General features: G+C 39.3%; 1 protein-coding gene across 1 annotated transcript in view; it reads right to left on the bottom strand.

Moving 5' to 3' along the window:
* KIAA0319 (KIAA0319 ortholog) overlaps positions 1-20730 on the bottom strand; it is a 47161-nt gene that overhangs the window by 6907 nt on the left and 19524 nt on the right. The window contains exons 4-19 of the mRNA XM_014254504.2: positions 20192-20375; positions 17960-18058; positions 17186-17283; positions 16715-16802; positions 16082-16174; positions 15335-15467; positions 13348-13576; positions 10941-11064; positions 9536-9668; positions 8480-8628; positions 6481-6632; positions 5277-5415; positions 3942-4101; positions 2527-2669; positions 1447-1569; positions 419-509 (exon numbers count right to left, since the gene is read on the bottom strand). Of these exons, the coding sequence (XP_014109979.2) occupies positions 419-509; positions 1447-1569; positions 2527-2669; positions 3942-4101; positions 5277-5415; positions 6481-6632; positions 8480-8628; positions 9536-9668; positions 10941-11064; positions 13348-13576; positions 15335-15467; positions 16082-16174; positions 16715-16802; positions 17186-17283; positions 17960-18058; positions 20192-20375 (2138 nt within the window). The remainder of the gene's footprint in view (positions 1-418; positions 510-1446; positions 1570-2526; positions 2670-3941; positions 4102-5276; positions 5416-6480; positions 6633-8479; positions 8629-9535; positions 9669-10940; positions 11065-13347; positions 13577-15334; positions 15468-16081; positions 16175-16714; positions 16803-17185; positions 17284-17959; positions 18059-20191; positions 20376-20730) is intronic.

The raw sequence follows: 20730 nt of genomic DNA on the forward strand, positions 1-20730 counted from the left end.
CAGCTCACTAGGGAAGACTGGAGGGGAGGCAGGAAAGGAAACAACATTCAGTAGTATGAATGCTCCTGTTTAAGGAAAGAGAAGGCAAGAAGTCTGCATGACTGAAATCACTAGAGTACTCCTTACCTATAAGCCACATGCAGTCTAGCTACCCACACTTCCTGTCCAAGGGCGAAATCAGACTGGAAGTAGATTCCTTTCCCATGGCCTAGAACATTCCTACATCAGTGACCTTCAGGGTGTGCCTTTTTTTTCTTAGCATGGAGTACTTGTAGGACTCAGTAAGAGAATGAAGATCTGCAGTACACTCTCATGTCCAAAATGAGCTCAGTAGTTTAGTGCTATGGACTCAACTAAACATGGTGGTTGTGTGCAATTTTTGTGTATATCCCATCAAAAAGAAACACAAATCATGTACCTTTTACAGCAGCAGATGCAGAACCAAGCAAGCCCTACCATGACCACAATCAAAATAAAAACAGATACAGTCACATAGAGTATACTCCACTCTGAAAAAAGAAATACAACAGTGCTTTGTAAGGTCACATGAATAAAACAATTTTTAATACAACTCTATTAAAATAACCAGTCCTGAGGAATGGGGAGTGGCAACAAGAATGTAGGAAAACTAAGCACGAACATATTCTTAGATGAATTCCTAAAAATCTTTCAGCTTTAAGATTAGAAGTGCACATTAGAAATTTTTCTTCCTTTCAAATACCTTTTACCATCCCAAGATATCTGAAAGCCTATGTGGGAACTGCAAAGGGTCATGGTTACCACCTCACTTAAAATTCCCTAACTGAAACAGAGGTACTCTGGATCTGGCACTTTAGTAGTGCTTCAAAAGAGGAGCTGATTAGACGTAGAACCTTCTACCTGCACATTCACATGTGTAAATCCAGGAAAACAGGAAAGGATACAGAGAGATGTGCAATAATTTGAACTCCAATACATGTATGCTCACAGTTATCAGTGTTATTAGGTTCTAAAGGTCAGTATTGGTCACTGATGTTTTCTTTGCTTAGATCAGATCATACTTCTGGCACTGAAGCATCAATCACCCACTCAGAGAAATTGAAATTGATGTCTCTTTTCCAACTTTGCAGTAGTCCTACTCAAAAGTTTTGCAAAGCCCATGTTTTTGTACAACCCCTCCAACTGGCCCCAAATTGCTGCAAAATCTCCCTTCCCATGACCACGTTCTCACATTTTTTTCATCAGTTAGTGATTTTCTTTAAAATTTAGGCTACTACTGTCAAGACATCATTTCAAGAAATTATTCAAATATCTTTCTATAGAAAGATATTGTTGGGCTGGAAAACAGAGACTGTTTTGGTCTTCCCTCAGCATCTACCTCTCAAGTGTTCCCCATTCTGAGAACAAATAATCAAAAGTCTCACATGACAGCAAGTTACTCTTGAAAGACACAGCACCCAAACTCACCACAATTACTCTCTCCATCATTTAGGTAACGATGAATCAAGTTTTCCATCCACAGCTGGTAGCAAATGCAGCGCTTTGTTATGGGGTCACAGTGCCCATGTCCAGAGCATTTCAAAAGACAGGCTAAGAACAGAACCAAACACTGGGTCAGTTGTGTAAATGAACAACTTGTCATACATCCTCTTAATTTTAGACTAGACTGGTGGCAAAGCATCTGCCTCATAACACTATGATATGTTTTGAAACTCCCTTTCCATTGGGGTTATGTGTCAAATAGATCTATGGTCTAGCAGACGGCTGGCTAAGAGGAGAAACAATGTAATCAGATTATATTTATAAAAGAACAACAACCTTTTCAACCAGTATATAAAGACAGAATTTACTACACAATCAGTGACTATTTTATCACCAGGGCTTGCTTATTTTGTTTGTACTTGAATTACTGTGTCCTGATTTTAAATTTTGGAGAAGTCCTGTCTGAAGTACCTAAGGCTTATAAAGGGTAGGCGCTGCTAGTGAAGCTTAAAATAAGCTTAGAAGTTCAAGCATCTTTTTGAGCAAAAGAAAGAGTTCATTATAGGAAATCCCAATGGCCTGTGCACATTGCAAAGATTAGAAGACTAATGGGTAACACAGCAGTCACCCATCTTGCCTGATACAGGCAGACAAGAACAAGTTAGATTACAAGCCTATTTACTGAACTCTAAAAGCCCCGAAGGAAGCAGAGATATGAAACATATCTACTTTATGGCTATAGTAAGTTTCACACATCTGCTAAGAAAAGGTAGTATGTAAAGTATCTTTATCCTCATTCCACAGGCTCCCAATGCAGACCAGATTAAGATGTGCTTTTGCCTGCTGACACAGATGATGCCTTTTAAGAGTGACTGGCAGCATTCTACCTATCACAAATCGTGAAGCATTTTAAGTATTGTCTCCAACATCATCTTTTGTAAAGCTACACCCACCAAGCCCAGACACCAGATGGCAGACAGAAAGACTTCATGCAGTGTTTTCAGGTGCTGTGTTAGCCAAATGTCTGCAAAGTTCTGAGATGAGCAAGCACAATCCAAAACATACCAGCCGTGTCAACTCGCAGGACTTTAAAAAGCAAGAAGTCAGCCTTCTGTTTCAAAAGCTGCACATGCAGAGTCCGTGAGACATCTGATGCCTTGATCACTGTGGAAGGATGCCCGTTCTGTACATAGAACACAACTGCGGTGCTGCAGAAAGAACAGCTAAGGTCAGGACCATTGTCACAGATAATTTTTGCCAGGCATTCAGCAATAATGTATAAAGTTTAGTCTTTTTTGCTTCTAGAAAGCCAGTGTCACCACTGATAAAGATTAGCGAACTGTCTGTGGAGCAATCAACTGATCTTCATTCTGAACTGGGAGCGTCAGCAGTTCTAGGGATTCTCAGTTTCACAGAAGACAGAAGAGGATAACATGATTTTTGCTTTAAGAAGTATGTATACATTTGCTTCCTCCACTCTCATATAGAGCCTGTCCCAAAACACTCTGAAGCAGTTTCACTAACTTTAGGAAACTGAATTTAATAGGAGAAAAAGCTCAGAAGCAAGGGATACAGAGAACTTCATGTGGAAGCTCTTCTGCCCTGTCATCCACAACTTCTAAGTTGGGTGGTGTTGATCTCACCCTGTATCAGACACTTTAGGGAACATTTTAATTTGAAAAGCTGTGATTAAAAATATCATAACTATAAATAGTAGACTTTCCACACTATATTTTTAAATTTTAAGAGGTACCCAGAGAGCTAAACACCAAAATAGGTTTTAAATTACCAAGTAGTTGACAAGAAATAATTTAAAGCTAACTCATGTAAACAGGTTCTACCAATCATGGTGAGAAATTTCTCTGGGTACATACAGCCATCTCTAGGACTCTACATCAAGCAGAGGGAGTATTTCTCCTTTACAGTAAAATACTACATTTGAGAGAATCCACTGTGGAGCTTTCTGTGCAAAAAATGGATTTTCATCACAAGTTACCTGGGAAAATGTTTATGAAATATTAAGAATATCAAAACCACAGAGAAGAAGTAGAAGAAAGAGGGGAAATAAAATAGGTTTGATTAAATAGAGCTGGGACCTTAATTTGAAATACAATACTTGCTTCACTGTGAGAAAGTCTGTTTATCTTGCTCCATCCAGCATTTGGAAAAAAATAACAGCACTGAATGGAACAAAGACACTGAAATATATATGCATGCACTTCCTTTAAAGGAAAAATAAAAATATCTGTACAGAAATAATGGGATTTCTTTTTTTAAAAAAAAAACTTCAGTTCTGAGCCTCCATAGAGTTTACTTCATCAATTTTCTACCATGGAAGAAATTCACCTTTTAAAGTATATTCTGTTGAGAAGTATAGCATTTTTTGACATCTTAGGAAATATTATTTTGCAACCAATTATGAGCTGTGAGACAAGCAAAGAAACCACAAGTCTTTCTGGCACAGAAAGACATATTTGTACCTTATATCTGAGTAAGCTTGTATCTTCTGAACTTTGATATCTGAATCCAAAACATTCAGCAGTACAGCCAACTGTCTCACCAGAGTGTCCTTTTGCTGCTCACTTAGCTGTCCCACTCCAACCTGCAGGATCAGCTCCACCAGACCACTCCTTTTGGGATCTGACAGAAGAAGAACATGTTATTCCTTCAGAACCTGGCAGATATTTCAGTACCAATATGCAGAACTTGAAAGTATTCATTAATACTACAGTTTTCTGCACAAGATCCATACCACTGATAAGCCAACTCTTTTGTGTTAGAGAAGTATTCAGCTTATTTTGTCACATTCTCTATGAAACAAACCTGGTGGGTCCTAAGATAGTAACCCACCTTATGAACAGAAATAAAGTACTTCAGGGTGTACTTTCAGCATTTACACATTTCTGTGCAGAAGACCAACTTCTGCTCCCCTAAATGCTGCCATCTTAAAGTCAGAGATAAGCACTAGGTGAGTCCAATTACCAAGTTCCCTGCTAGTTATCAACTACTGAATACCACCCAGGAAAAGGGAGCCAAAGATGGACTTGTACTGTAGCATGCAAGACTGTGAGCAAGTCTAAATGAGGATGGTAAATTTGAGAAATAACAGGTATGTTTACCCTGACTACCCTTACAAACTGAGGTTTCTGTTATATGGTGCTTGAACTTCTAGAGTGTCTTGCGAACAAAACAAACTTCACAGATATCCCATGAGACTCATAATCCAATTACTATGACTACATTCAACAGTAAACTGAGGAACAGAAATAAAATCAGGGGTTGACAGACCCAAGATTTCAGACTTTTTTCCTGAGACTTCAACTTCCATCATTTACCTATTTCATCTGCACTTACAACCCCCTGAAATTCTTTTAGGATTTTTTTGGTCTTTCAGGATGAAAGAAGGAAAACAAATGAAGCCACACTTTTGACCATCAAACAGCAGCATTTGTACTTAAATTTGATGGTCAGCTCCCATCTCTTTCTATTGGCCAAACTGATTAACAACCAGAAAAAGAAACAAAAACCCTAAAATGAATGAGAAGCAACAAAAGCCTAATGAAAATATTAAGTAGTAAGTATAATTTTTATTTATTTATGATCCCAACTACAGCAACTGTAGTAGCTAAGAACTCTGATGTCACCTTTTAACACACTTGGGCCTAATCACAGAACAGTAAGAAGGCAGAAAGAGAGAGATCTGTTTCCTCTGTGTTTTAACTTGAGAGATTCTCATCAACATCTGGATAAATAAGTGAAAAGGAGAACAAAGATGTGGTATTCACAACATGTCGATGACCTTTTAATTGTCATACCAGGCCGCACTTCAACAGTTGCTGAATCAACATCTGAGTCTCCCTTAGCATCTGTCACTTTCAAGTGGAAAATATAGGTTCCTTCCACAAGGTTAGTTAGCTGCAGTACTGCCTCGTGGTCTGAGCCGTGGATCACATCCTGCAAAAACAAGGTCCAGAATAGTTACACCCTCAGGGAAAGATGCAGGTTTCATTATCAAGTCAGCTATATGGTATGATGCTGTGCTCTTGCTTTGACTTTTAGGACAAATGTGACCTACCCACAGTTTATAGCAGAGTAATGAAATTTGGAAGCGACAGTTAATGAGGATGTTTGCACACTATGGATATTTTCATTAAAAAAACCCAAAGAGAGAACAGCTGACAATGTGAAGAACTCATCTTCTTGAAAATCCAAGAGAGTTACATTATTCTTTCTCAATTTTATCCCAAAATCCTTAGTTCTGCTTTCTTAACTCCTAATTTCCTCTCCCTGGAGTTCATGCATTTTTAACTATCAACTCTGCCAGTTATATTTAATCTAAACCTCTTCAATTCTTACACCCTTACATGAACTGCTTCTAGAAGTTTCTTTTTTAATGACTTTGCTTTTTCTCCTCTCCCAGTCCTTGCTGAATTACCACTATCTTCCCAAGACCAGAGCTGTCCACAACACTTTTTGCAAATAGGGGAAAAAAAATTAACCCAGTTCTATTAGCTGACAAGTAACTGAAGTTTATCCTCAGGTATTTCTGCTGTCTGCCCAAATCAAAGAGCAGAATGCACTACCCTAATGCACCAGGCTAATCACCATAGTCTGCCAGGGAAGGTGCCCACACATGTAAAGCCAAACACAATTTTTACCTTAAACTTTAAGTTTTACCTCATATGCTACCAGGCAGGATTCCTTAATCTTTATTGGTACTTTTTCTCTCAGACCCTTCCTCCTTTGGAATATCTGGATTTCAGATTTTTTTTTTTCTCAAACACATTGACTTCATACTACAGCAATCACTCTGCACTGATGCAGTCCTCAGTTACTATATTCTCTAGCTGCACTGAAAATAACACCAGCCTCTTGAACCACAGCATTACAGAGAGCAGGGGAGACAAACCAGAAATAGGCACCTCACCTGACAGCATCTTATGGGTCATACCTGCTCTCCCTGCTGCAGTTCTGCAAATAACAAAAGCCAAATTTCGTTACAGCCTTCAAGGAACTTACTCCAGCTGCTGGGCTTTGACCATCCCGAATCCACAAATATGACACAATCCCCTGGTCATCAGCAGACCCTGAGCCATCCAAGGTAACAGAGTTGTTTGGAAGCACTAGAACATGCTTCCCACCAGCATGTGCCCGGGGTGGACTGTTGTTTTCTAGCAATAAAAATAGCAGAGAAGGATTTGCTTTCAAAACATGTGACATGCCTTTGCCAATACACCCACACTACAATTCTTTACCTGATGATTAGAGACAATAACAACAGAACCTCATGTCAAAGCCCCAGGGAAGGGATGAGTGGGTATACAAAATCTGGCTCTGAGCATATTGCAGTCGAGGAGAAAGACCTTTTTCAAAAAGCATTGTGGGATATTCTATTTACAGTCTTACAATAACTTAAGCATCAGATCTTCTCAGTCAAGCAAAAAGATTTTCTGCCTACTTAGAAACATAGCCCAGTGTGAGATCACCGTGCTGAGTCCTCTTCATCTGGAAAATTGCTTATTACCCAATAGAAGCTTATGCAAGATCTTGTATCTTCAAAATGCCTATACTTAGGCAAAATGCAGTCAGGAAACTTAAGAGTAAGTCTAATTCCCAAATGTTTTTTGCTCACTACTAGCAGTGAAACTAAGGCATGTATTGGGTGTATGGTGAAAAAAAGCCAAAGAAATATGAACATGTTCTCTTTCCAGAAACCAGACATCACTGATTTTTTTCAGAACTAGTAAGTCAGGGCTCAAGGAAGCTGTGGGGCTGAGTGAAATACCTCACTGGACACAAATAGTTGGACATAAATAATTCAGTCCTGGGTAGATCTCAAGGGAGTTGGCTGTAACAGCATAGGGTTGTCTTCCAAGTAAAACCAGACTAAACTTGGTTATTGGAAAACTGAGTATTTTCAGTATTAGTATTTTAGCAAACCTGCAACTTTAGACAGTACTGCGGCTACACTTCACAGCAAAACAAGACCATGGACATTTGGGCAGAGCTGTTGCCATGTATTTCTAACTGAACACTAACTGAAACCCTAAAACTGTTCAAGCAATGATGCACATGAGTAAAACAAAGTCCAGCTTCTTTTCCAAGATGCATGTGGGTCAGAGCAATCCCAAGTACAAGCTGGGCAGAGACTAGACTGGGAGAAGTCAGGATAATGCCACTAAGCCTTGAAGAGAAGGATGTGGGGTGTCAGTCAACAGACTGACAAGAAGCTGAGCACAACCCAGCAATGTGCACTTGCAGTCCAGAAATCCAACTACATCCTGGACTTGCTGAAGTCAACACATCCCTGCAAGTGTCTAAGGCCAGACTGGATGGGGTTTTGAGCTACCTGGTCTAGTGGAAGATGTCCCAGCACAAGACGATTTTCAAGGTCCTTTCAAACCCAAACCATTCTATGATACAATGATTATCCCAAAGCCTCTTCTACAGCATGCACGTTGGGAAAAATCCCAAAAAACATGCACGTTGGGAAAAATCCCAAAAAACCTAAAATACCCCACATTACAGCAACTGTTTCTCTGTATAATTAAAAAAATAAAACCCAAACAACACACTACCTAAATAAGAAAAAACAAAAAAAAAACAAACAAACAACCCAAGTCTTTTAATACTAAATTTTTAAGTGGAACTTGGTTCACTGAGGTGTCACTTCTTGGATGCTACTTTAAAATCCACAGTAAATCTTCTTTTCTGCCCAAAGCTTAATTTCAAATGTTAAAATAGAAACAATTCTTAATGATGTAGACATACAATTGTCAAAAATATTATTTTGGACCATGTTTTGGACATTAAAACTGTTTGCATCAAATGAAATTAATTCTGTCAGTCACTCACAATACTACTTTACTACAAAAGAGCAGTTTTCTTAAACACATTTGATATATAACCACAAATACATTACATTTTTCTGTTCTGATTTTCTTCAATATTCTGTCCAGTTAAATGAATAAACCACCCAGTTGCCCACCATGCCCTAAGAAGCAGCAGCCAGGCTTACCTTCCTTCACAGTAATGGAGAGCACAGATGCACTGCTCAAGCCCTGCTGGTCTTTGACAGTCAGCCTGAAGTGATAGGTACCAACCTGGAGACCAGTCACAGTTGCTATTGCCTTGTCATCGTTTTCCATCTGTACAGAGCTTGGCCCACTGAAACAAAACATCTCACAAAAGTTATCGCGCCCAGCCAGCCAAAATGTGAGTTCAGCAGCATGACCCAGGCCTTTTTATTTTATGTGTTGTAGTTCTACTACTGCTATAAGCACTGATGGCTAAAGAACTGTCTGAGACATTAGTTTAGTTTAGAGGATTCATTAATGCCTTTTTCCAAGACATTCAAAGCACCCAGAGTAGAAAATACCCCCCAGAAGTTCAACCTCACCATGGTTCTATTTCATGAGAGCATGAAAATAGAGCTATAACTAATAGCTATTTCATACAAATTATATTGCTCTAAGAGCCACTCACAACCTGTACAAGCTGCCAGCAGACCTCTTCCTGTACCAAGTACGACAGCTGCATGAGCTAAAATACCTTGCCCTTTTATTAAGGATCAGTTAGGTTTGCACATAAACATACAATTATAAGCTTTTGTAAAACATTTTCAATCATCATTCAAGAGTGATTTAGTCACCCATTACTGGAAGTTCAGGGCAAAGTGACTGACACTTTACTGTTCAACAAACAAGTGACTGAGAAACCCTAGTTCTAAGCACAAATGGAAAAACTTTGTATATTACAGAATGGATACAACCCAAGCCTGCTACTTGCTTTTTAACAGAAGACACAGAGGTTCCTGCCATTTTCTCTGAATTTTATAAAAGTAGGCCTCAAAATGAAACATTGCAAAACATAGGCAGAGACTGCCTGAGTTTTTCAAGTTCAACTTAAAATTGCTATTTCTTATGCGATTACTACCCGAGTGGGATTGTCCTGAAAGCAATTCTCAAACATAATTCATGATTCATCATTCAACATGATTGGATAAGAGGCTATAGATCAATTCACTTCCACTTTGTTCTCTATTTTACTGAGGATTAGTAAAATCTTTGGATACCTGATATTTTCCCAGTGATAGAAGACAATGCCTTGGTCATCTCGGCTTTTGCTTCCATCCAGTGTAGTACTTTCTACTGGGAAGGTCAATTCTTTGTCAGGGCCAGCCACTGCTACTGGAGGACTGTTATTTTCTGCAAAATTAGTATTTAGTGTATGAAATTTTCTAGGTAGCAACTGGCAAGGCTTTCAATCAGATTTTACACAGGGTATTTTAATAAAATTTTGATATATTGGCTCAAAAGGTACAAACCACAAGTATGGCATGCCCAAGCCAGCAAGTGGGAGAGGTCAGCTCTGCAGCAAGCCAAATTCCACAGCAAGTGGGATCCCAAATCCCAGCAAGTCCTTCCCTTCTTCATTGGCCTATCTAAAGGCACACACTCCCAAAAATCTTGCTGCATGCTCAATGCATTATATGAATGTCACAAAACATGAGTGGTGGGGTATTCTCCTGGTTCCATCCCTTTCAAAACCTCCCACACAAATATAATTCTTTGCCCTCAGCCCTTTTGTCTGCTGGTCAAAGCCACTACGTTAATGCCAGTTCAGAGCCTTTGAGAATTTAGTGCAGAAACATAACCTGTTACTGTCCTCACCCTCTTCTTTTGTGACACGGTAAAACTGGCAACACTACCATTTTCCTGGGTATTTATCTGCTCTTGGGCCTGACTTCAGCAATAGCATCTCTCTAACTCCACACTATAATGGGTCTAAAAGGCACCACCACACACCACACTTCCAATTTATGTTCTTGATTTCTGCAGTGAATGACTGCTGTGAAATTGCCCCAGAAGGGATCATCTACAAATGATGTATATTAAGCTGCAACAGGAAGATAAAACATTTCCCCATGGTGGAAAAAAAACAAAACAACAAAAACCACACAAGGCCCAAATCATTTGGCTCCCAAGCCTAAATAAACATGTGAAAGATGCAGTTTTTGAAAAGTCCCTGGTTGACACTTTTTCCTAGGAAACACAACACAATTTGTTTGAGTGAATTCAAATCACACAAGGACTCTTGCAGGAGAATTGCAAAACAATAAGAAAACTGAGCTAAGCACTGATTGATACTCTGAGCAGCTTTCAAAATAGACTTTGTAGGACATTAAACTCAAGAGCTGCAATTTGGGTTTCAGAAGCACGTTCAAACAGACCACTGTTGCCTTACATAACCAGGCTGGTGTGAACCCTCAGGATCACCACCTGGATTTTGTTTGATTCCACACTTAACTGCCTGCTTTGACAGAAAATGGAGGTGGACAAGTCCTTGATCCAGGGGTACGAGGCATGGGGGCTGCCGTATCAGTGGTGCAATGCAAGGAGAGGGGGAGTTGGAGAATGGCTCCAAGGCCCCAGGCTGGGCCAGCCCTGAGGGACCCAGCCGTGCCTGCACTGACTTACCAGGCTGCACAATCAGTGTGACCTCGGCTGTGGAGCGCTGCCGTGCAGAGTCTGTCACAGTCAGCTGGAATGTGTAATCTCCTTCCTGCATTGCAGAGAGCTGCAGGTATGGCGTCCGCACTCCCTTCGCAGCATCGGTAAGGACAGAGCACAAGACAAAACAAAAGGTCTTACAGAGAAAATGCAAGGAAAAATAAAGTCTTAAAGTCATAAATACAGTGTTTGAGCAAGGAGTTAATGCACCTTTGCAGATAAAGATTTGATGCACAGAAGTAATGTGCTCACTATTGCAACTGTTCCTACCAACCTGGAGAAACAGGCAATAAATCCTAACTTCTTCTGTCGGTATAACCACTGCACCATTTCTACAGAACAATAATTGTGAAATACATGGAACACTACCATTTTCAAACAGGAAATTAAACACTGATGGAAATTCCTACAGCTTATTCCATTTCCTTAGGGATACTTTCAAAACAAGCACCATGACATCATTTAGTACTTATAAAAACTGCTAAATACAAGACCAATCTTGACTTGAAACCAGACAAATAGGGTTATGGAAAAAAACCCCCATATTAAACAAGAAAACTCTGTCAGGAGTTTACTCTTCCAGCAGCATTTACTGATACCTATAGAAGCTCATAAAATGACTGGGCCCAGCTATAGGTCCTTTTGGTAACAAAGTGAACATTTGTGGCATCTCTCATTTGAGGAATACCAAATCATAATGCAAATAGGTTTGGCTTTTTTTTTTTTTTCTTTTTTTGAATAAAGATGACAATAAAAACATAGAGACTTGATAAACAATTAACTAGCCAGCAGAAGTACTTCTTGCACTGCACTCTAACAGTGGACATCATATAATACACCAAAGACCAGCAATCCTCTGGAGTGTTACAAAGAAGGGTTATGGAGATGGGTCAGAGGACTGGAGCACCACTCCATAAGAAGGCTGAGAAAGTTGGGGTTGTTCAGCCTGGAGAAAAGAAGGCTCTAGGGAGACCTCATTGCAGTCTTCCAGTACCTAAAGGAGGCTTATAAAATGAGGGAGAGGGACTTTTAATGATAATGACAAGACAAGAGGGAATAGTTTCAAAGTGAAAGAGGGCAGGCTTACATTAGATATTAGAAGGAATTATTTACTCAGAAGGTGGTGAAGCACTGGCACAGGTTGCCCAGAGAAGCTGTGGCTACTCCATCACTGGAATTGTTTAAGGCCAAATTGGATGGGGTCCTGAACAGTCTGGTCTAGTGAGTGACATCCCTGCCCATGGCAAGGTTTTGAAACGAGATGATCTTCATTTCAACCCAAACCATTCAATGATTCTATGGCCCCCAGCTTCAGGCACATGAAAAAGATTACTAGTCTGTTGAAAAGAAACTGTAACATGCACTTGCATTTCCACATTAAATACCCAGTGAATCCAGTGGATATTTGGAGCCGTTGTTCCCTTCCTTCAGAAAGGTTGCTTTAAGATTGAACAGCTCTCAAAAATTACAAGTTCAGTTTGCTTGGGTGCTTTTGGAAAGTTTTTGTCATGGTGAATGATCACATTCAGAGAAAGTCACAATGCTATAAATCCTTTCATCATTTTTACTTTCCTCTACAGTGTAGTCTTGCATTAATAATATTATTCTTTCCTAAATAGATCTCTTTTCAGTTCTGAACGTCTAAAGCATTTGCCAACATGGTAGAAATCAAGACTCATAAAATATGGCTCCTGAGTTTCAGCTGGATTCATTACATTAATTATCTCAACCGACTACAGAGCTGTAAGAATCTCCAACTTACTGAATGCAAGTCTACTGAAAATATTTATTAGCTTCTCAGATTAAAAAAAAAATCCAAAACAACAACAACACAAACTGTCATGAAAATAAGAGAATAAATTCTGTAAGCTCTCGCTGGAAATGCATGTTTTAGTGAGCATAAAAATCCACCACAGAGCGTGGCATAAACACTGCCAAAAGATCTTGCCATCTTTCTCTCAGAAAATTAAGTTTCTATTTGAGTTCTACTCTCTCCAGGAGAAAGTATTTCAAGAAAATTCTGACTCTCCCTACATTCTCCTATAAAGTCTTCAGCCTGCCCAGAGCCTCAGATGATGGGAGCCTGTGAAACAGCCTCTAGGGTTCAGGACAGACAATGTGAACTTTAAGTCTTTCCAAACCACCGGGGAACAGGCAAGTTTGTTTGGCCCCAAAAAATAAAAAAAAATGTGAAAAGGAATTAAAAGTAGTATCTAAAATAAGAGCTGAACACATGTGAGAGAAAAACAAAAAAAGAATAACATCACTCTAGATATTTCAGTGCTTCTGAGCAGTCACTTAGATATGTGTCTGCTCATGTTAGAGGCAAAGATAAAAGAGATTTTAAATCCTGTGCTAGGTGAAATACGCATACCTGCATTGCTACAACCTTGCCTTTGCTTTTGGGACTGAGCGACCACTCATAGCTGACAATTTCATGGTCATCACTGCTCTGGTTTCCATTCAGTGTGATGAAGTTCTGGGGCAAAGTGACTGCCTGATTCGGTCCTGCATTAGCAATAGGTGGGTAATCCACTGGCTTGTTGACAGTCAGAAATGCAATGGTGGAGTTGGCTGCTCCATCTGAATCAATCACGGTAAGTCTACAACAGGAAAAACAGTATCTCTTCAGGTGAAGTTCTGCCAACTTCTAAATTGAAATAGTAATCTTTTTTCTGGCACTTTTTCAAACATCACCTAAACAAAAAACACTGATTATATGAATTTCTGCTTCAGACATACATATCCCTCAACTAAGGTAGGAAAGAAATTCAGAAAACTTTACAGACACAACTTTCAATCTTTAAGAAAAACCAAAAAAAGCCTAGTTATTCTGGATCCCAGATTAAACCCTTTCCCTGCTGTCAATGTCAACTTCACCAATTCACTACAAACTCTTTTAAAAATTTATTCAGTAATAAACAGGGATTTTATTTATCACCTATAGTGAAACACCTAAAACTACTCTGGATGCTCAGAAGCTCTGCTTATAGAACACAGCAGCAGATTCTCTTCTTATTTCTTTGTGGCACACCATTATTAATTTTCATGGAGTTTAATATCAATGTCAAGTTACAAAACTAAAAATGTACAGGGTTTTAAAACACCTCATCTTAAAATGAGACTACTGCAGGCACTTCAAAGGGATTAAAGCTTCCCAATTGCAGTGTGGTGACCAACTAATCTCTAATCCACCTCTGTTATGAAAACTGCATACAGCTGACCACACAGAAGGGAACCTCAGCAGGAGCAAAAGTAGTGCTCATTACCTCAGATGTTAGGGAACACATATGTTTTCCAATTCGTGCACATCCATTGGAATAGATACACTTGGATGGAATTGGATACACTCGGAAGTGTATCAAGGACACTGGATTTTTTTGACCAGACAATTTCTTGTAATCTTCAAGACACTGCTCTATTGCTCAGGTAAACCACCCTCCCCCAAAGGGTGACTTCTGAACTGACTTCTGAATTCCCTAGGGTTTGGAACACACATAAAAGCATTGCTTGTGAGCAACACACTGCCCTTTTTAACGTGGAAAAAAAATTGACACTCATTTCTGCTACTGTCCAATATGGAATAATTCCAGTAAAAAATACAGAATTAAAGTAGAAGCTGTAAAAATTTGATGCAACTTATGTGAAGGACCACAGCTAATGGATATGTATGCTGTGTTCAACAATCTGCTGATGCTACACTGATTCATAATATATTGACTGATAGGCAGCCCACTGGCAGCCAAAGAACCCAAGCTGGGCCAGTGGGGAGTCTGCCTCTGTATAGACTGGGTTTTAAGTTAAACCATTTAGGAAAAGGACTGATTTTCACTAAATCACCTTGAACCACAAACATTGCTTCCACTGTCTGGGCAACCCCCAGCTTCAGCAATGCATAAAGGGAGGAAATCAGTAGCAAGGCAAATGCTCTTATATAGAACAGAATGACTCTCAGTAAAATCAGTACATGATAATGTCTTGTGAGGATCAGTCTGTCAATATTATTCTGTCTGCCACCACCCCTCAGAGGATGACTTTCACAGCCTGACTCATAGCTTCACTCAGTGCACTAGACAACTTCTAAGCTGCAAAAAAAAAAATAGTCTGTCACAGTTGTTATTGCTGGAAGTGGGGACATATTTAATTTACAATACCTTATTTTCTGTAATTTAGTGTTATAAAGGATCACTGAAAGCATTTTTTAATAAAACCACTCCTTATGTTTCTCCACTGTGCAATATGAAGAGTATGAAGAAGAAAAAATAAGTTTTTTATTTGAGGAAATATACGTGAACACTGAAAAAACCAAACATTTAGCTGGTATCACAGATAAGCCCCCAAGAAAATCATCATGCAGGTACCTGAAGGTGTAGTTTCCAGGAACAAGGTTAGACAAGTGCAAGACAGGTGTGTCAGCAGATGCCTTCTGCTCTCGCAGGGGACCTTTAATTTCCTCCCAGTGGTAGCTCACTATCTTCACATCATCTATACTTTCTACATTCATTAAAGGAAAACACATCAATTTCTTGTAGCAATTGCTGGAATGAATACTTAATTCGTTCATATGCTCATCCATAACTGGTTTTCTAGAATTGTCTCTACAAGTATAGTTGAATAAGCTCAATGAACCACAGAGTCATACCAAGTTATCTTTGGTATGATTTATCTTAACAATTCTTCACACACATGAATTTTAAAATAAAATATGTATCAGTCTCAGACTCTGTACATTCTGACTTGTCTGTACTCAATAATTATGAATGTAATTACAACACCTCATCACACCCTATCTGACAACTCTCTACTATGGCCCCAGCTCTACTGGCACAGAGAATCTTCAGGCAGGACAGGACAGGAGCTGTAAGAGTGGATGCTAACTGGATGCTGCAGTCTGACACACTTCATCTCAATCTCCAAGTGCAAGGTTGTGTTTCATAATTTTTTAATTTATTTAAATAATTTATAAATGAAAAAATACTCCCAAAATAAACCATTATTCAGGGAACTTCTGAGAACAATAAGAAATTTCACTAGTAATTGACAAACAATAACATTGTAACGGTTCATTAAAAATATAGGATATAAGCACAGGATGGTCCAGTACATACGACTGCCATCAATGAAGGTAGAAGTTGTAGGTAAGGAAACTTCTTGCACTTTGGGTGAAGCAACAGCAACAGGTGGCTGGTTAATTCTGACTGCTGTGAGAAAGACAGAGGGGAAGAAAACAAGGGAAGAAAAAAAATATTAGTGCAAGTGCAGGCAAAACTAATGTAAAGTCCACAGATCAACAGACCCTAGTGATTAAATCTAGGATACACAGCTTTGCAGCATCTGCTGTCCTTTTTGGACAAGGCAAAGAAGAGGTTACTGATGAGCAGTGTGCTGTCACAGCAGCGTTCCGCTGCAGTCCTCCTAGGTGGTGTAATTCAGATCAGAGCTGTGCACTGTAACCTGCAGATAGAGCTGGATCAGCACATGATTGCTGTCCCTAGCTGGAGAACAGGACCAGGAGAGGCGGCATGATGATACCTCAGGCTTTGCCTGAGGAGAGGGAAAGACTAGAGAGCACTTAAATACAGTGAGAAAGACTCTAGCTCTATTTCCTTAAAACCCCTTAGAGACACCCAGATATGAAACATGTTAGCATGACTAGACTGCCAGACGTCCTTGACAAACAGAGACTGTAAGTATGCTGTACATGTGTCGAAGAAATTAATTATATCAGTCAACTGATTTACCTGGTTTGACCGTGACATTTACAAAACCTTCACCAAAGGCATTTTCACCAGAAACCGTCACTTTGAAGGCATAAAGTCCCACTGACAACTGAGACAAACACAGAACAAATAGGGTTACATGTTGAATTATACAAAAGAAGTATGCTTAAACCTGACAATCATATCACAAAAGAATAAATCTGGATGTTTGAATCCTCAAACTACTTTTATAAACACAAGCATAAAAGACCACTAGTCACTGCCTGGAAATGGGGCATATGAAGCAAACACTGAGGAATTTTTACTCTATCTTAGAAAATTATTAGAGCACTCTAAGATACTGGCATAAATTTGGTGACACAAACAAGTGAAGAGACTCAGGATGGCTTGAAGCCATTTAAACTCCTTGAATCTAGGTGCCCTTCCCCACAGGTTAAAATTCTGTGAAAGGACCACACAAACATAATGAGTCTGAGCTTACAGCTCACTTACATGAGAGAGCTTCAAAGTCTGGCTGTGCCTGTGCTCCATTTCCCCACTATAGTCAGCAGGGTGACTGATTAAGCTCCACTCATAGGTGTAGGCTGTTTCTAAGAGCAATAACACAGCATAAGAACAATCAGTTTTGTGTTCAAGATAAGCCCAGAAAACAAAGAACTCAAGATCACCACTCATCAGATAAAATGCTACAGTATGAAATCAGGACTGCTGCTGCTTAAGCCTGTAAAATTAAGCAGTATGACCACATGTTAAACTCCCAGTGTGTTGCAACTTGGTAAAGCAGCAAGGATGTAATGGACTTCACAAATAATAGACTTCTTCACAAAAACCAGTTTCATGTGAAGCCAACATACTTTACATAGCTACTTATGAAATATATTTTACTTGCTGCTGCAATTCAAAAGATGGCAGTTTTAAGGCAAATGCTGCATTCAAAATCTACTTTCCTGCCTTCCCTGAGCTTTACAGCAAGATGATAAAAACTAGGCCACATCATCTTTTGTCAAAAATTACAGTTTCTATTGAACCATCTGGCTAATGAGTTCAGGTTCTGAAAGTAAAAGCCACTTAAAAAAAAATCCTCTTTAAAAATCCAATGAACAAAATCCTTTCTGCAGTTACAGCCACAAAAGAGGCAGTATTGTAAGTGAAAAAAACTGTTGTATCCCAAGTGGTGGATAGACAAGTTCACATAACTCAGAACTTGTCTGCATTTACAAGTTGATAGTGTGTGCATCTCCTTGTGTACCAAGGCATTGAACTCACCTGTAGATGGTGGTGGGACAGCAAAGGCATTCAGTTCAACCTCGTTTTTGGGTAACATCACTTGTATGTTATTTCCAGCAGACACAGTAAGTTCTTTAACTGCATACAAGACAGGATGAGTAAACTATGTTATAAAAGACTGAACTGATATAAACTTAGTATCTTCTAATATTATTTGCAATGGATTAAGTAAAATTTGACAAGTACTCTACTGAGAACAGGCAATGATAATTAAAAAAAAAAATTCCTTAATACAGTATAAAATAATGATCTATTTAATCATGACTGTGATTCCCTCACTTTTTAACAAAGTTTTTCTCTTTTCCAACTATGAAGTGACATTTCCCCTATTTCTGTTTCAGAGAAAAGCATTCTCATTATTCCTTCATATCAGAGGTAGTAGCAACACTCTGCATAAAGAGTTATATATAGAGTTATATATTTTTCTCAGTATCTGGAAGTGCAGGAATTAAAAAAAGACAATTTCAGAAGACAAAAAAAACATAGTAGAACTTTAATATCACACCTTCTTTCACCAAGAAGTACTACTTCTATGTTTGTGTGGCACTTGTAAGGCAGGTTCCAATGTCCATCTTGTGTTCCTTTTAAAAAATCCACTTGCATAGCAGGGCAAATAGTTATTTCTTATCTGAACTGCCCATTCAATCCACTTGCTATCCAGTCCTTGTCTGTGAAAACTTTTCTCTTTCAAAAAATGCCAAAGTACACAAAAACAGCCCCTAGCAGAAACATACCAAAACACAACTTAGGGAAAGTTTGTTTAGTCCTGTACTGGGGAACCACAGAAAAAAAAGTTCTCTGAAGGCAGTGTTCACTGGTGTCTGAATGTCCAACTTACAAATGCAGAAGAGATGCCAAAGAAGCCACTCAGCTGTGGCAGCTGATGGGTCTAAAAATGGATGAAGTGAAGACACTGACAGCACACTTTCTGTCACTGCTACTTAAATTCACCCAAGATTTCACAGTTGATCATGGAAGTTGCCCTGCACACCTGTGAAGTGAAGGCATGCACTTGGACCTTCACATGAGAGGATAATAAAATGTCTAGAAGAGGATGATGGTAAAAAGAGAGAAGGAGGGACTGTCATTGAGACTTTCTAGACAGTCTGAGTGAGACTTAGGCAATCTTTGTATATAGCAGTACCTATAGTGAGATTCTTCACAACCTTCCCTTCACCTCCTTCTTCCAAACTCCTTTTTGGACCTTCTTCAACCTACTCTTTCACAGGAGGAGGAAAAAGTGCTGCCTAGTCAACAGTTGGTAATGATGATCCATTATCTTGGAGAGGAATCTCTTGTAGCTCGTGTCTTCTTGTTACCTTCTATTGCTATCCTGGCTGCCAGGTTGCATTTTGGTAGAGGGTGTCAAGAATGTCCCAAACCAGACTTTCTCTACCAGGAAGCAAAGGCCTTAGGTCTCCACATCCCTCAGTACATTAGGAGTGCAGAAAAACACATGTGTGCTTCTCTGTTTCTTATGGCACTTCTAACCCTTTGTCAGTGTGCACAGAGAGGCAGGAAACTCAGCAGGAGAAAGGAGATACATGAACATACACACAGAATTTAACACAACTACAGAGGACATGGTGGTTAAAAATCCTTTTCAAAATAAAACCATTTGTTCTGCAGCTGTAAGTGTGATGAGCTTCCCTACGGTTTTGAAATTAGTGCAAAACTTTGCTTTCCCAGGATTTGGAGGCCATGTTCTCCACCATTAAGGACTTCCTGCACTTCCTCAGGTCCCACCTATGCTGCTGCATGGTATCTGGCAACTACAGATAGGCTACTACTGCAGAGTTTCTAAGAGGGAACAATGTTCCAATGAGTCACACCAAAAATAACAATATGGCTAGAAGAGACTATTCTGAAATCCCAGAACCCCTCAGGTATTGCTTACCAAGTAAAAAAGAACCTAAATCACTTAAAACTGGTCTTAATCTCTGCTTTTTACTTTGCTGTATTTCCTTGAGTTGTCATTTCCCACTAATGGTGGACTGGGTCAGGGCTTTGCCTCAGAATTAAGTGACTACAGGGTCTGGGGTTTACAGTGTTACTGTAGGTCTACAGGTTTAAAGTGGGATTATGTAACATTTAGATAAAGAATGAGCTCTTACTAACAACAGTTTGGAAACCTGACAGTAGAAAAGCCGTGCCCACCCTCTGTTCAACCTGCAGGTACCCCCCAGATCTCCAGCTATGTTGAAACATTACCTGCTTTAGCAGCAGTAGCAGGTGGTGTGAACTGCTGCATGGGCTCAGATGGTGCGGTATTAGTGGGAAGTAGCATGATCCCACCTTCAGTGGCATTCTCTGGGGCTACTGTGGGAGTCTGGGTTTTCTCTGATATGCCTGGGAAGAAATCTTCTTTATCTGAAGAAGAGGAAGGTGTAGCAGCCTGAAAAGAGGAATTATAGGGAAAGACTTGTGAGACATTTTTCACATTTCTAGATTTAGAGATGTTTTTTTAATAACATGTAGGATGACCCTAGAAATTTATGTTACTAGGAGATTTTATTCATGTACAGAATGCCCATTGAACAAGAACTGTGCTTTTTTTTTCCAATAAGGCTTTGTAACAAATGCTAATAATTTTCCAAGTTTCAAATGTTGAACACTCATGAGGCAACCTGGAATACAACTAAGGCTACCAGTTATCAAAATATTAAAAAAATCAGTTTAAATACAGTTATAAACCTTTAAAAGCCAATGTCAGAAAGTCTGAGTGGTATTATTGTCTTTGTACCATACAC

The sequence above is a fragment of the Pseudopodoces humilis genome, chromosome 1 (genome assembly GCF_049639895.1).
Source record: "Pseudopodoces humilis isolate 2021_Gansu_Grassland_sample_001 chromosome 1, ASM4963989v1, whole genome shotgun sequence".
Taxonomy (NCBI): Eukaryota; Metazoa; Chordata; class Aves; order Passeriformes; family Paridae; genus Pseudopodoces; species Pseudopodoces humilis.